Below are 17,500 nucleotides of genomic sequence, written 5' to 3' on the forward strand. Positions count from 1 at the left end.
GGGGCAGAGCCAATAACTGAGGATGGTAACTCAGGTGGAGACGCCTACATTGGGCGGACTGGATAGGATGGGCGGTGATATGTAACACATGCTGGATGTAAACAAAGGCAGACAGAAAACCACGGCCAGCTAGGATGGAAGTCAAAGGAATGAGAAAAAGTCGTGGCCCCCTCACCAGAGGAGTGACACTCGCTCAGACCCCTAAACAGGTCCTCTCTGCCATGCCGGTAAAAGCACACAGAAACAATGCTATGACAGTGTAACCGGTAAATATGAAAAACATCCTTTAGTTATGTAAAGGACTGGGTTTGTAGGCAGATTCCCCTACTGCTCGGTGCTAGGCTGCAGTGTAGTGCACTATGCCATCACACACAGGACTCCTGCACATATGAATGCATTCACAGTCTTACCATAACAACCCACCAATTCAAATTTGATTTAAAATATTCTATGACAATATTAAACCCACACCTCTACACAGCAGCAAGGTTTTATTTATTTAAAAAAAAAAGTCTCTATAGGACACAAATCCCACAGACAAAAAAATGCATTTAGAATTTAGTAAAGATATCTTAAGAAAAAGTCATAACATAGCAAATCCACCAGGCAGAGCAGAGCAGGCTGAAATTTGTCTCTCTCTCCCCATCTTAAAAAAAGCCATAACATTGTGTTCCCACACAGCATATCTGAGTAACTGCTTACGTCCACAAACGCACCCCCTCAGACGGCTCAAACAAAAACATCACCTTGACAATACACCTCCTCCAAACCTCAATATGTTAGTCACAACCCACCAAAAGGAATAGAAACTGGAGCACTGAAATTTCTTCACTTAATACATTATGACTGAATGGAGAATACATTTTAGCAGATTATCTGATTAAAATAAAAAATCCCAAAGAAAGACAGGCCTTAACTTAGTGCCCATAACCAGGAGACAGAAGAAGGTTGTTGTCAGAAACCCTGGAAGTCCAGAGAAGAATGGACGCGCATTCAGTACAGCTCAGGAGACACAGAGACAGAGACTTTCTCTGCTCACACACCAAATATACACACACAAGATTTCTTAAAACTCGTTAAAAACCTACATGCCATCTTTTAAAGAGAAAATGGTAAGAAATGAAGACATTTTGCACAATATGTTTATAACTGTGTCACCCTTAAAGAAAACAAGCAAGCTGTATCTTAAAGCAATCCCTTGCATTTATGTTTATTTATTATCTACAGTGTGTGTGTGTGTATGTGTATGTGTGTGTGTGTGTGTGTGTGTGTGTGTGTGTGTATGTGTGTGTGTGTTTGAGAGAGTGAGAGAGAGAGAGAGCAGGAGAGACACTGAAAGAGGCTCTGGGAAATGTGGATGGACAGTACAGATATAGAGAAATGAAAAACGGATCTGAGGAGGAACTATACATGTGCATTAGGATGAAGATTACATTACTACAGTACCATATTCTCACTACCAATAGTGTATTAATATTATATTAATACATATGCTTCACTCATGGCTTAGTAAGATAATGGATGTGTGAGTTGTCCCTGTTAACTGTGTTGTATTAGAACCCTGGGGTGTTCATTTGTTGGTGTCCGATCTAATGCCTGTTGCCTGGTTGATGGATGATGCGCACATGATCTAATGCCTGTTGTCTGGGTGATGGATGATGCTGTACATGCCAGTGTGATGCACTGCCTTTTATCGGGTAGCTAGCGTCTGTGTGCTGGCATCTAAAGGAGATTAATTAATATCTGATCAATATTTCATGCAGCCGGTGTTGGCTATTAACTGGCTGGTGTTATGTCTAATGAGTGCAGGGGGACTGGAAAACAAACTCCATTATTTACACATGAGACAGGGGCTTTGGGCCAAGACCAAGCTAAAGTTTGTGAAAGTGGAGCTGATGGGTCATCATTCTAAAACACTGTGAGGGGACACTGTGAGGGTCTTCACAGATGCACTAAAGCGGTAAAAAGGTAAACCACAGTGACCTTTCCCATGCTATGTGTAAGTGTGTGTGTGTGTGTGTCTTTGTGTGTGTGTGCGCATTTATGAGTTTGCCTGTGTGTAAGTGTTTGTGTTTGTGTATGTGTACGTGTGTCTGGTCGGGTATGAGTCTGTGAGTGTTTGTGTATGTGTGTCTGGTCGTGTGTGAGTCTGAGTTTTTGTGTATTTATACGTGTGCCTGGTTGTGTGTGATTCTGAGTGTTTGTGTATGTGTAGGTGTGTCTGGTCGTGAGTCTGTGAGTGTTTGTGTATGTGTACATGTGTCTCGTCATGAGTCTTTGAGTGTTTGTGTATATGTACATGTGCCTGGTCCTGTGTGAGTCTGTGAGTGTTTGTGCATGCGTACACGTGTCTGGTCATGTGTGAGTCTGTGAGTGTTTGTGTATGCGTAAATGTGTCTGGTCGTGTGTGAGTCTGTGAGTGTTTATGTATGTATGTGTGTGCCTGTTCGTGTGTGAGTCTGTGAGTGTTTGTGTACGTGTGTCTGGTCATGTGTGAGACCGAGTGTCTATGTGTATGCGTGTCTGGTCATGGGTCTGTGAGTGTTTGTGTATGTGTACGTGTTTCTGGTCATAAGTCTGTGAGTGTGTATGTGTACATGTGCCTGCTTGTGTGTGAGTGTGAGTGTTTGTGTATGTGTACGTGTGTCTGGTCGTAAATCTGTGAGTGTTTGTGTATGTGTACATTTGTCTTGTCATGAGTCTGTGAGTGTTTGTGTATATGTGATCGGTCCTGTGTGAGTCTGTGAGTGTTTGTGCATGAGTACACATGAGTATGTTTGTGTATGTGTAGGTGTGTCGGGTCATGTGTGAGTCTACGTGTTTGTGTACGTGTCCTGCTTCTAAATAAACAAACATTTGTTTCTCTATTTTTGGAAAAAAAGTACTAAGCGTGTTTGGACATGCCATAAGTAAGCACACAGTTGCATGCTGGGAACATGGGCCTGCTCTGTTCAGAGAGCAAGGGAACGTTCCAGTGAGGAAGGTAAGCAAACGTGAAACACGTGATGAGAAAGAGCCTGCATCTAACTCATGTCCCGTGGAATTGCACTAATTAGAGCGAACACGGCAACACCGCCCTCTCTCCCATGCTAATTAGTTCACAGTGCTGTGGGCATCATTAAAATAGAGCACAGCTCTGTGGACCAGCAGTCACATAGATCTAATGCAATCACACAACTGTTGGCTACACAGTCCCATCAGCGATGTTCTGACGGTCCCAGCCACTTGGCTGCGTGGTTTCAGAAGGCACTGTTTCCACCCACAGAGGAAGCATTTCCATGAGCTACATGGCTGTGGAAACTTTCAATAAATCTGCTTCCTGCTACTGACCTGGATGTGGAGATTATCCTCGCCGTGTGTGTGTATATGTGTGCATAAGCTGCTTGTTCTAATACTGTTTTATATCAGAGCCACACCTCATACTTGACCCCCTCACGTGCTCTCTCTCGCTCTCTCCTCTTAATCCAGTGACACTATGCAGGTCTTTCCAGACAATCTCTCCTTCTAGTTGGGTGTCACTGTCATTCGTCTGTATGATGAGTCATATGATGGCTGACGGTGGGAGTTCCTTTCCCTCCACTGTCCCAGCAGGAAGGCCACTCTATCGGGCAGTACATGACACAGTTCGTTCACACACTCAGACATGGTGTTCTCTCAAAAAGGTCAGTTTGGTGGTGTTCTACGATAAAGGGGACTCCCAGAACTGTAATGAAATCATATAATGTGAAACTATCAGTGATTGGGACATAAGTTAATATTGTGAACTGCTGAGTTTATCTGACCTCAAGTCTCTCACTGATCCCCACCCTGAGTCACGACAGTTTGCCTACAGAGCAAAGCGCTCAGCAGATGACTCTGTCAGCCTGAGTATCTACTGTGTCCTTCCTCATCTGGACTCTCCTGGCTCTTATGCCAGAGTGACATCGATAAATTTCAGCCGAGCTGTCAGCACGGTTGCGCCAGAACAGTGGGAAGGAAGGGTGGAAGGGCTCCATCTGCCACTGGATGGTAGACTTCCTGTCAGACAGGAGGCAGCTTGTGTCAGGGTCCCCGTTCCTCATCACTGGGACCCATCCAGGTTGTGTACTCTCTCCTCTCCCCTACACCTCATACACACCTCATACACAACAATGAGAGCACCTTCAAGAGTGAAGTGGGTCATCTTGCTATGTGTGCTGAAAACCACCAGGGGCTCCACACACAAAGTCAGTAATGATGGTGAAAGCCAACTGAAATAATCCACCACACACCCAGGGAGACTCTGAACCCCCACTTGGATAACCCCCACTTGGATAAGAGGTACATCCACATCAAAACCAGAACCACATAGAAAACCTGGAAGGTTTTTCCCAACAAAGTTCACGCCAAGAGTAACCTTCCCTTAATGTGTAGTGTTTTGATAATGTGATCTTGGTATTTGTATTGTAGTCACTGTATTGTATCATCTCCACTTCAAAAAACTTTTCAAAAAGGTTCCCCTAGTGTTTCCAAGTTTGCCATGTGATATTTTAACGCCAGTCTCTCTGGGTTAAAACAAGTTTGCCATGTGATATCAACTCTGGTCTCGCTGGGTTAATACAAGGTGTCATTCTTGTGAGTCACACATGACTCACAATTGTCACGTGAAGCAGGGATTAAAGCAAGTGAACACAGACTTTATAGCCTCATGCTGTGAGGGGCAGAGAGGGGCAGAGAGAGGCAGGGAGGGGCAGAGAGGGGCAGAGAGGGGCAGGGAGGGGCCATGTATGTGATCACAGTCTATGTCTCTCTTTCTCTCTCTCTCTCCCCACTCTCTCTCTCACACATACACAAACACACACACACACACAAACAGGAGGAGAAATGAGCTCTCACACACATTACACTGAGAGTTGATAATTGCTTCTGACAGAACATGCCAATGCCTCTCGGCCGCTCGCACTGAATTAGCATTCCAGTGATGTCATCTGATCAGGCTTAAATGTGTTCCTCTGCAACTAGAAGAAAGATACCAAAGGGTTTTAGAATAGATGCAGCGATGCAGGAATGAGGGATTCCATAAGGGAACGTACAGCATAGGACCGGGTTTCCAGCCCAGCGGGGACAGTGATGAAGTGCCCAGCATCCCGGAGCAGAGGAGGCAAATGCTGGGGGGGGGGGTGACACACACACAGCAGTGCCTGCGTCTGCCTGGGGGGAAGACACATCAGTGTCTGTGTCTTCCTGGACACACACACCCACACACACACACACACACACACACACCAGTGCCTGCGTCTGCTGGGGGTTATACACCAGTGCCTGCGTCTGCCCTGGGGGGGGGCACACATCAGTGCCTGCGTCTGCCTGGTGGGTGGGGGTCTTACTGATAACCTTGATCTTCCACTTGCTTTCCTCATTTACTTTGGTGATATGGTAATCCACGGTATCAGTGCTAATAAAGCACTGCTGTACCTCGAGGACACAGAGAACGAAACTTTCTTTGAAACTGTCATTAACTGTAAAGTAAAAACTGCACAGCAATGAGTAACAATGCATTCATACTGTACTTACGTAAAAAAAGACAGTACTAGTGCACATAGAGTGTGGACACAGTGACCATCTGCATTTTACCACCTACCTCATCAACCCCCTTCTACCCCTTTAAACCCCTCTACCTGCCCCTCATCTACCCCATTAACCCCCTCTACCCCTCGCCATCCCTTTACCTCCCCCTCCTCTACCAAATCAACCCTCCTCTACCCCTCCATTCCACCTGCCCCTCCTCTACCCCTCTAAACCCCTCTACCTGCCCCTCCTCTACTCCTCTCCACCTCCATCTGACCCCTCTACCCCTCTAAACCCCTCTAACTGCCCTACCTTTACCTCTCCACCCTTCTATTTGCCCATCCTCTACCACATCCACCCTTCTCTGCCCTTCTCCACCTCAACCTGCCCCTCCTCCACCCCTCTCTACCATTTACTTCCTCACTTCCTATCGATAAATTGAACTAGTAAAGAATAAATTGGTGAGAGAGTAATCAGATATAATAAACTAAGATATGATACACACACACAAACACACATAGATTGTTTCTTCACATTATGCAGCGACAGACAAGAAAATCAGCAGCAGATACTGCCAAGCCCTCTCTCCAACATAGAGAGAGACTGAGAGAGTGTGTGTGAGAGAGAGAGAGGGAGAGAGAGAGAGAGAGAAAGATAATTAGAGGGAGAGAGATTTTATTTAACTGTTATTTATAAGAAGGGCACTTCGAGAAAGTTTAAACTAAAAAGAAAAACGTTCCCCAGTGCCCCAGCGGGCCTTGCACAAATCCACAATCAGTCATTCTGTCCATAATCCTAATCCTAATCCTAATACTAACACTAATAATAATCCTATCCCCAAACCCTAATCCTAATCCAAACCCTAATCCTAACTCTAATCCTTCCCCTAGTCCTAACCCCTAACCCTAATCCTAATACTAGCCCTAACCCCTAATCCTAACCCCTAACCCTAATACTAGCCCTAACCCCTAATCCTAACTCTAATCCTAACCCTAATACTAGCTCTAACCCCTAATTCTAACTCTAATCCTAACCCTAATACTACCCCTAACCCTAATCCTAACCCTAATACTAGCCCTAAACCCTAATCCTAACTCTAATCCTAACCCTAATACTACCCCTAACCCTAATCCTAACTCTAATCCTAACCCTAATACTAACCCTAACCCCTAATCCTAACTCTAATCATCCTATCCCTACACTGACCCGATTCCCACTTTTCACAGCTTCCCACTCACATCTTGACGAAGGGATCAGAGTAGCCGTTGGAGTCCATGGCAGCGAGGTGTGCACAGCGGATAATGCCGACAACCAGACAAGACTTCTCTGCCACATAACACAGTGACACCAGGATACGGCCACGCTGAGAGAGAGACACACACACAGACACAGAGAGACAGACAGACAGAGGGAGAGAATTAAAAAAATGAACCACGCCTCCAGTTTTCTTGTGCATCACACACACACACACACACACACACACACACACACACACACACACACACACACACCTTCTTTTTACATAACCTTTTGCACTTTTTTCACTGGTTTGTCAAAATTGTATAATCTCAGTCATTGTTATTGTATAATCTCTCAGTCATTATAGTTATTGTATTATTGTATAATCTCTGACATTAAGACTACTGCATAATCTCAGTCATTATGGTTATTGTATAATCTCTGTCATTGTGGTTATTGTATAATCTCTGTCATTATGGTTATTGTATAATCTCTGTAATTATGGACATTGTATAATCTCTGTCATTGTGGTTATTGTCTAATCTCAGTCATTATGGTTATCGTATAAACTCTGTCATTCTGGTTATTGTATAATATCTGTCATTGTGGTTATTGTCTAATCTCAGTCATTATGGTTATTGTATAATCTCTGTCATTCTGGTTATGCCATAATCATACCTCCTCCTCTGCTAGCTGTGAACTCTGATCCACCATCTGGGTATTGCCCTCTCGAGTCTGTTAGAGGGGAAAAAGAGAGATATCTGAGAATCAGCGCATCAGAACACACACACACGCGCGCACACACACACACACACACACACATACCTGTGCAATTCTTTCTAAACCCATGTTGTATCGTTTGCTTTCTCCCTCTTTGAGCTTCTTCAGGGCCACCCGTACTTCCCCTATAAACTCATTACGGCCCAAACGGTCCATGTCACACACACACAGCCTGTGACAAAAAAAAAAACAGACAGGGAGAGAGAAATAGAGATAATTATCTGGAAAAGAATTATTTGGAACATTGGGACTATGAAACTAAAGCTCAAAGTAAACTGGAGTGTTATCGGACCCAAAACAGAGAGTCTGAATTGTCAGAGTATCTCCTAACCCTACAGTCTGAGACACAAAGCAGAGTGACAGATCCTACCCAAGTCCAGGCTCAGTGAGCTCAGTCTGGTTATAGAAAAGGACAGACACAGAAAGATCAGGATGTCCAGAGAGGAAAGAACACGTGATCACTGCATGACAGGTGAGGGTGGGACAGAGCTGCACTTTCGACTTTACTGTGATAAATGTAAAACATTTTCACATTAAAAATACAAAACATAATCCCAAATTTAAATAATCTGACCCAATGAGAAAAATGACAAATCTTTCTTGGAGCAGAGCATACACATCAACCCTTACTGGAGCAGAGCACACACCAACCCTTAGTGGATTAGAACACACACCTCAACCCTTACTGTAGTAGAGCACATACACACCAACACTTACTGGTGTAGAACACACACACACCAATTCTTACTGGAGTAGAGCACATACACACCAACCCTTACTGGTGTAGAGCACATACACACCAACCCTTACTGGTGTAGAACACACACACACCAACCCTAACTGGTGTAGAATACACACACACCAACCCTAACTGGTGTAGAACACACACACACCAACCCTTAGTGGAGTAGAACACACACTACAACCCGTACTATAGTAGAGCACATACACACACACACACCAACCATTACTGAAGTTGAGCACTCACACATCAACCCTTACTGGAGTAGAGCACACACACACACACACACACCAGCCCTTACTGGAGTAGAACACACAAACCAACCCTTACTGGAGTTGAGCACTCACACATCAACCCTTACTGGAGTAGAGCACACACACACACTAGCCCTTACTGGAGTAGAACACACACACACACACCAACCATTACTGAAGTTGAGCACTCACACATCAACCCTTACTGGAGTAGAGCACACACACACACACACACACACACCAGCCCTTACTGGAGTAGAGCACACAAACCAACCCTTACTGGAGCTGAGCACTCACACATCAACCCTTACTGGAGTAGAGCACACACACACACTAGCCCTTACTGGAGTAGAACACACACACACACCAACCCTTACTGCAAAATATTGAACAACATGTCATCGTCTGAAAGACAGTCAGTAACAAACTTCACTCTCCTCGTTCCTACTTCTCACAAACACACACACACACACACACACACACACACACACACACACACACACACACACAGTCCTCTGCTAAATGTTTAAATATTAAGTAGTTATCTTAATTTCTTACTGACTTGTTAAAGTTACATCAAAACTGTTATGTTTATTATTATTATTATTATTAGTATTAGTAGTAGTAGTAGTAGTAGTAGTAGTAGTAGTAGTATTATATTAATACTACTATAATACTAAATTAATTGTAATATTATTAATACTACTATAATAATATTTTATAATATTATAACATTATTAATGCTATTACAGTTGGTGGTGGTAGTGCTTTATTATTATTATTATTATTGTGTGAAGTTGCTTTGGTAACACTGTATTTTGTACAGTCATGCCAATAAAGCCATCTTGACTTAAGAGAGAGAGCGAGAGATGGAGAGAGGGGGAGGGGGGGCGAGAGGGGGGGACAGAGAGGGAGGGAGGGAGAGAGGCACAGAGAGAGAGAGAGAGAGAGAGAGGCAACATCGTTTGAGACAACATGCTCTTGACTCTTGAGACACAATCACCTTTCACACATCACACTAACACACTTAGACAGAAAACAGGTGGGAGAGAAAAGGGAAAGAACAAGCATCAGAAATAGTGTCACACTGGAGAAGTGGAGAGAAATGGACAGAGCAGTAGATTAGAATACAAACATTACAGGGAACAGACAGTGACACACACAGAGACACAGAGACAGACACACACACACACGCACACAGAGACAGACACACACAGAGAGACAGACACACACAGACACACAGAGACAGACACACAGAGAGACAGACACACACAGACACGCAGAGACAGACACACAGAGAGACAGACACACAGAGAGACAGACACACACACAGAGACAGACACACACAGAGACACAGAGAGAAAAACATACACAAAGAGACAGACACACACAGAGACACATTGAGAGACAGACACTCAGTGAGAGACAGACACAGAGACATAGCAGAAATGCATGAAGTCAGAATAAAAGGGACACTCTATGCACTACACACACACCCCAATCCCTGCACACACTCCACACACACCAGTCCCTGCACACTCTACATATACTCCACACACACCAGTCCCTGCATACATTCTACACATACTCTACACACACCAGTCCCTGCACTCTACACATACTCCATACACACCAGTCCCTGCACACTCCACCCACACTCCACATACACCAGTCCCTGCACACACTCAACACATACTCCACACACACCACTCCTAGCACACTCCACATACTCCATACCAGTCCCTGCACACTCTACACATACTCCACACACACCAGCCCCTGCACACACTCTACACATACTCCACACATACCAGTCCCTGCAAACACTCCACCCACATCAGTCCCTGCACACACTCCATACATACTCCACACACACCAGGCACTGCCCTTCATCTGCCCTTTGTGCTTGTCACTGTGCTGTGGTACCTTTGACTACTCTCACTCTCTGTCCAGGTGCTGGCAGGACATCTGCTTCACCTTCAGCAGCAGGAAGGTTCTGGATAAAGCCTTAACCCCCCCAAACTACCAAAGTTTGCACTTGATAATTAAGCTTTGCTGTTAATTTTGATAATTATATATTATTATAAAGAGAGAGAGAGAGTGGGAGAGAGAGGAAGAGAGAGAGTGTAAGAGAGAGAGGGAGAGAAGAAGTAATGGAGGAAGGGAAGAGAAGGAGTGTGTGTGAAAGCTTGCAGAAAGGCAGATGACACTGTGTGTGATGTGCGTTGCATTTTGTTTCCATCCAAAGATAGATTAGTCATACCCACCAGATGTTAACACCAGAATGGCATCGTGCTCACACACACACACACACACACACACACACACACACACACACACACACACTCACACATTATAGACAGCGGATTCTCACTTCCAAGCTCTGTTTCCGGTATTTGGCATCACCTGTCCATGATCTGAAAGTGACACCCTCACAACTTTCTTGAGTGTTTGGCTGGTTTCAGAGCATGAACTCATTTTATGTTGACTCCCACATCTCCTCACACAGATATCATTATCTCCCAGATACACAACACAGCTCACTCAATTCTATAAACACTTCTACAGGTCCACAGAAAGTACGCAGCAATCTGTGGACAAGCAAAGAACCTGACAACACCAGTGTGCACTCAACCCCTCTTATATTACACAGTCCATCAGTGTGTACTCACCGCCCCCGTATATTACAAATTAGCCCATCAGTGCATACTCACCCCCCCCCCCGATATATTACACATCAGTCCATCAGTGTGTACTCATCCTACCTCCATATATTACACATCAGCCCATCAGTGTGTACTCACCCCCCCATATATTACACATCAGTTCATCAGTGTGTACTCACCCCCCCATATATTACACATCAGTCCATCAGTGTGTACTCACCTCCCATATATTACACATCAGTCCATCAGTGTGTACTCATCCCCCCATTTATTACACATTAGCCCATCAGTGTGCAATCATCCCACTGTATATTACACATTAGCCCATCAGTGAGCATTTATCTCCCCCATATATTACACATCAGCCCATCAGCGTGTACTCATCCTCCCCCCGTATATTACACATCAGCCCATCAGTGTGCATTCTGTATGTCCAGACAAGGAGCACAGTCTCTGCACAACCAACACTTATAGGGTTACTTATCACTTTCCCAATTTCTTCCTCCTTTCACTATCTCATTTTCTCACCAGCCTATGTCTCTCTGTCCCTCTGTCAGAACAGCAGTGGATATGGAGGTTAGCACACTGCACTGTCACACTCCAGATGTGGCAGCGCTAATGAGGTGCTGACGTTTCAAGCGACTGCACAGAAGAGTGCATCAGAATGTGTGTGGTAAAACACTCCTTCACCGCAGTTACACACTGGAGCATAGGGTGTGTGGTAAAACACTCTTTCACCCCGGTCACACACTGGAGCAGAGTGTGTGCGGTAAACACTCCTTCACCCCAGTTACACACTGGAGCAAAGTGTGTGTGGTAAAATGCTCCTTCACCCCACTCACACACTGGAGTAGAGTGTGTGTGGTAAAATGCTCTTTCACCCCTGCTACCAAACCCACTGGGGATCCCTGCAGTTGCATGGTAGAAGATTGGCCTCTATGACCTTGAGCCAACAAAATATTTATACTTGTTGGAGTATGTGTCATGATTAATCTAAACACCCCCAGAGTTCTGATGGACAATGTCAGAGATCGGTGAGGATGCTCATAGAACCTAGTAAAAGATGCTATGAGAGAAACAACATTTGCATGCTGAAGGCTTCTGCAAAATCAGCATCACAATAGTCCTTACTGCAGCTTTCTGGGATATTAGCATCTTAAAGGCCAATACTGCAAAAATGATTTATAAGCAGTACAGTGTGCAGTATGAGAAGGATCTGGACAACTAGGGGGGTCTAGGTCTGCTGTTCGCTCTGATTCTTTTTCTGTCTGACTTTCTACATACAGCGTGATTAAAGGAGCCAAACTGTCCTGGGATCAGCAGGCGGGGTACTCATCAGGAGCTGCCAGATGGCACTCTCACTCTCGGACCCATTACTTTATTTTCCTGAGTTTCAGCTACTGCTGAGGCAGCCCCACCTGAGCAGGAAGGTCCTTGAGCCTGAGGGTATTCTCGCCTGTTTTCCAGACTCCCACAGTTAGCTACACGCACATGTCTATGGAGGATGAAAGTGAAGGTTTTGTCTTTTCATCGCTGCCATGACATAAACCAGAGACATGAAACTGAAATGCTTTCCTGGCATGCAGATATAAATTGTGCTTCCTGTATATAGCTTTAAGTAGTCCTTGTTCTCTCTCGGCGCACACACAGACACACACACACGTGCGTGCGTGCGCAGACACTCAATAATCTTTGTTCCTCTGTCTGCCACACTCATTAGTTTCCTGGTGGGAGCTGCCTGGCTGGTATCTGAATGAGGCTGGTCTCTCTTTCTCTCTCACTTTACATGTATGGGTGTGTTTGTGTGTGTGGGGTGGGGGTAGTGGAAGTGGAGGTGTTCACGTTTGCCTTAGGCCCCTGTCCAGCTGTAACACTGAAAGCTCTTTTTCTCTCTCTCCCTCTACCCTCTTTATCGCTCTCTTTCTTTCCTTCTTTCTTATTAACTGTCTCTGTCCCTCATCATCACCCTACACTTCACTCTTTCAGTCATTATTTCCCACTCTTTATTATTATTCAGTCATGATCCTGTCATCCTGTTGCACCAACAGGTTCTTTATTTTCCATTTTAATAAAGTAGCGACTACGAGTCTAGGTGGTCTCCAGGAACGGAGCAGTGTTGCACCAGTAGACGAGCTTGGTCTTGACCGCTAATGTGCAACGCTGTCCCTCTGAACCTGTGGGTGTATAAATAGTGCGCGGGGTTAATGAGACGCAGGTGTCTCCTGTCAGAAGACAGGTGATTGCGAGCGGGGGAGGTAAGTGGTACGGTCCTGGTCTGGCGGAGGCGTGTCCCCCCTGTAGGGGACCGGTCTACCGTGACAGATCCATTTTCTTTCTTTCTTTCTTTCATATACATTTATATGTATACACACACAAGCACATACACACATATCCACCCAACAGAAATGTTTGCACTATTTTAAAGTCTGTAAGAGAGAGGAAGACAACGATAATGACTTACCTCATACTGGAATCCCACACCTCAGTGAGAACTACAGATCCCACACCTGAGTGAGGACTACAGATCCCACACCAGTGTGAGGACTACAAATCCCATACCAGATTGAGGACTACAGGTCCCACACTTTACTGAGGAATACAGATCCCACACCTCAGTGAGAACTAAAGATCCCACACTTGACTGAGGACTACAGATCTCACACCTGAGTGAGGACTACAGATCCCACACCTGCTGTAGCTCATAGCCAGATGGACTATAGCTCATACCTGAGGGTTTTGGTGGTCATGTCAGCAGCGGTGATGCCATGGTAGACCAACGTCTCATTCCACACTGGGTTCAAAGTATTCTTCAAGGTTTTAGTGCGCAATTTATTTGCCTGATAGAGAGAGAGGTCAGAGAGAGACAGAGAGAGAGGAGGAGTCAGAGAAAGAGATAGAAAATGTTTTGGGGAGGGGCTTGTGAGATCTTGTATAACTATATTAAACTATATTAATACTGTGTAATTGTAGACTGTATAGAGGTCAGACAGAGACAGAGAGAGAGGATGATTATTATTAGTGTATAATTAAATTATCAGTGTAAAACTGTATATGGAGAACAACTGTATTATAACAGTTTAAGAAAGAACCAGTGAAGGAAACACTCTCTGCTCCATTAAACTGTTCTGAGATCACCCATTACAGGGCTAGAAATAACATAGCTACATTTGTCAGTACCTCACTTTTTGAGTTCATTCTTTAATGGCTAGGGTAATTTTGGCAATAAAGGAACAATAATGCACTGAACTGCATAATGCACTGAACTGAACTAAATTGAAGTAAATCACACCAAAATCAATTAAACTGAAATTAATTTAACTTACTTGAACTGAATTTAACTGGACTGAAATGAACTGGTTTCAGTTGAATTGAGGGGTGCGAGAAGCAATGGGAACTTTAATGAATTGAATCAATTATAGAGTCAGTAAGAAAGTGTAATTAGTGCCTCAGTTCTCCGTAGGGTGTGAAATCAGAACACAGGCTGTAAATATAAACACAGTAATATGTGCTGCTGAAACCCAATCAACCCTGCCCTCCCCACAGCCTGCAGTGTTCACAGCCTCCATTACCCAGCACGCTGGCCAGACAGTCCCAGTGCAGTGCACCTGTTCAGACAGCCTCTGTGCAGTGCACCTTGTCAGACAATCCTAGTGCAGTGTACCTGGCCACAGTACCAGTGTAGTGCACCTGGACAGGCAGTCTCTGTGCAGTGTACCTGGCCAGACAGTCCTAGTGCAGTGCACCTGGCCAGACAGTCCTAGTGCAGTGCACCTGGCCAGACAGTCCTAGTGCAGTGTACCTGGCCAGACAGTCCCAGTGCAGTGCACCTGGATGGACAACCTCTGTGCACCTGGCAGTGCCTTTCTGATACAGTGATGATGTCCATGCATGATGTCCATGTTCTGGCCTCAGCAATTTCATGGAGAGCCTTCTTCCACTACACGTCCCCCTGTCCTTTACAGCCTACAAGCCTCTGGGACAGGTAAACCCAATAAGAAATCTCCTCAACATTACTGCTAATCACCAACTCACTGAGTTAGCCAACAGAAAGGCAAGGGCACGGGACACAGGGTCCGATGTTTGTGTCGTTTGAGTCATGACCCTAACACCTGAAAGGCTGACCAAGCAGTGGTAACCCTTCAGACCTCTGTCCTGTCCTTTCTCATCAAATCCCGTGGCATATTTTCGTCAATTACCAAAGCACCATATAGTTCATATGCAAGGATTGGGGGAGTACAGGGGAGTGTCATGGAGTGTAGTGGAGTGCAGTGGAGTGTAACAGGATAGAGAAGTGTAGTATGGTGCAGTAGGGTGTAGTTTGTTGTAAGGGGTGTAATTTGGTGTAGTGGAGTATAGTGGGATGTAGTATAGTAGAGTGTAATACAGTATAGTGTAGTGGAGTACAGTGGGGTGTAGGTGGGTGTAGCAGGCAGTTGTTTGGTGTAGGTTCTTTTGGGTGTAGAAGGTTGTAATGGCTGTAGTGAAGTGCAATAGAGTTTGTGGGGGTTTACTGGAGTGTAACAGAGTGCAGTGTAATATGGTGTAGTGCAGTACAATAGAGTGTAGTGTAATTTGGTTTATTGGCATGTACTGGAATGTAGTGTAATATGGTGTATTAAAGTGTAATAGAGTGTAGTGTAGTGGAATGTAATATGATGAGCAGAGTATAATATGATGTAGTGTAGAAGGGTGTAGCGGAGTGTAGTAGGGTGTAGTGGAGTGTAGAAGGGTGTAGTGGAGTATAGTAGGCTGAGATGGAGTGTAGTAGGGTGTAGTGGAGTGTAGCAGGGTGAGGAGTGTAGCAAGCTGTAGTGGAGTGTAGTAGGGTGTAGTAGAGTGTAGTATGGTGAGCTGGAGTGTAGAAGGGTGTAGTGGAGTGTAGTAAGGTGTTGTGGAGTGTAGGAGGGTGTAGTGGAGTGGAGTAGGATGAGGTGGAGTGTAAAAGGGTGAGGTGGAGTGGAGTAGGGTGTACTGGAGTGTAGTAGGGTGAGGTGTAGTAGAATAGGGTGTAGTGGAGTGAATTAGGGTGAGCTGGAGTGTAGTAGTGTGAGGTGGAGTGTAGAAGGGTGAGGTGGAGTGGAGTTGGTTGTAGTAGAGTGTAGAAGGGTGTAGAGGGAGTGTAGTAGGGTGTAGTGGCATGTAGAAGGGTGAGATGGAGTGGAGTAGGGAGTAGTGGAGTGTATTAGGGTGATTTGGAGTGTAGTATGGTGAATGTGGAGTGTATTAGGGTGAGCTGGAGTGTAGTAGGGTGAGGTGGAGTGTAGAAGGGTGAGGTAGAGTGGAGTTGGTTGTAGTAGAGTGTAGAAGGGTGAGGTGGAGTGTAGTAGGGTGAGGTGGAGTGTAGTAGGGTGTAGTGGAGTGTAGAAGGTTGAGGTGAAGTGGAGTAGGGTGTACTGGAGTGTAGTATAGTGAGGTGGATTGTATTAGGGCAAGCTGGAATGTAGTAGGGTGTAGTAGAGTATATTAGGGTTTAATGGAGTGTAATAGACTAGTGTAATATAGTGTAGTGGAGTGTAATATGATGAGCAGAATATAATATGATGTATGATATGAGGTGGAGTGGAGTAGGGTGTAGTGGAGTGCATTAGGGTGAGCTAGAGTGTAGTAGGGTGAGCTAGAGTGTAGTAGGGTGAGGTGAAGTGGAGTAGGTTGTAATGGAGTGTAGTAAGGTGAGGTGAATTATAGTAGGGTGAGGTGGAGTGTAGTAGTAGTAGAGCTGGAAAGTAGTAGGGTGAGGTGGAGTATAGTAGGGTGCTGTTTCTCACTGTTTTCCAGTGTCTTGCTTTCCCTCAGGATCCCTAAGAAGAGGCGTCTGTGCACCCACAGAGAAAAGCAACAGGCTTCCACTGCTGAACCACCCCATCATACACACACATACACACACATGCACACACACACACCTCTCCTTCCAATACTCACCACTCATCACCTTCCCTTCTGTCTCTCCCAGTCTCCCCCCAAAATCTGTTGCCCATCTGGGCATGCACACACACACACACACACACACACACACACACACACACACACACACACACACACACACACACACACACACACACACACACACACAACTACAAGCAGGTGTCACATTCACAAACCTGGCCAAGCTGGCCAATTATGTTTCACCAGAATAATTAGCATTAAATCAGCAAAGCACACTCATTAGGGAAGCCCAGTGAGGGCTCAGAATCACCCACTCTGAGAATCACCCACTCTGAGAATCACCCTGCTCACCAACTCTGAGAAACACCTCGCTCTGAGAAACACCCCATCCACCAACTCTGGAGTATGGT

General features: G+C 45.1%; 1 protein-coding gene across 4 annotated transcripts in view; it reads right to left on the reverse strand.

The window, feature by feature from the left end:
* The window catches only part of doc2g (double C2-like domains, gamma), a 37,312-nt gene that overhangs the window by 9,400 nt on the left and 10,412 nt on the right, over positions 1–17,500 (reverse strand). For 3 of the 4 annotated variants that reach the window (XM_027025893.3, XM_027025892.3, XM_081707602.1), the window contains exons 5-8: positions 13,935–14,044; positions 7,591–7,717; positions 7,444–7,500; positions 6,765–6,889 (exon numbers count right to left, since the gene is read on the reverse strand). In XM_027025893.3, coding sequence (XP_026881694.1) covers positions 6,765–6,889; positions 7,444–7,500; positions 7,591–7,717; positions 13,935–14,044 — 419 coding nt within the window. Of the gene's footprint in view, positions 1–5,915; positions 6,130–6,764; positions 6,890–7,443; positions 7,501–7,590; positions 7,718–13,934; positions 14,045–17,500 lie in introns of those variants that run through there. The other variant, XM_081707603.1, reaches the window with a different exon arrangement.

The sequence above is a fragment of the Electrophorus electricus genome, chromosome 25 (genome assembly GCF_041902795.1).
Source record: "Electrophorus electricus isolate QZ-2024a chromosome 25, ASM4190279v1, whole genome shotgun sequence".
Taxonomy (NCBI): domain Eukaryota; kingdom Metazoa; phylum Chordata; class Actinopteri; order Gymnotiformes; family Gymnotidae; genus Electrophorus; species Electrophorus electricus.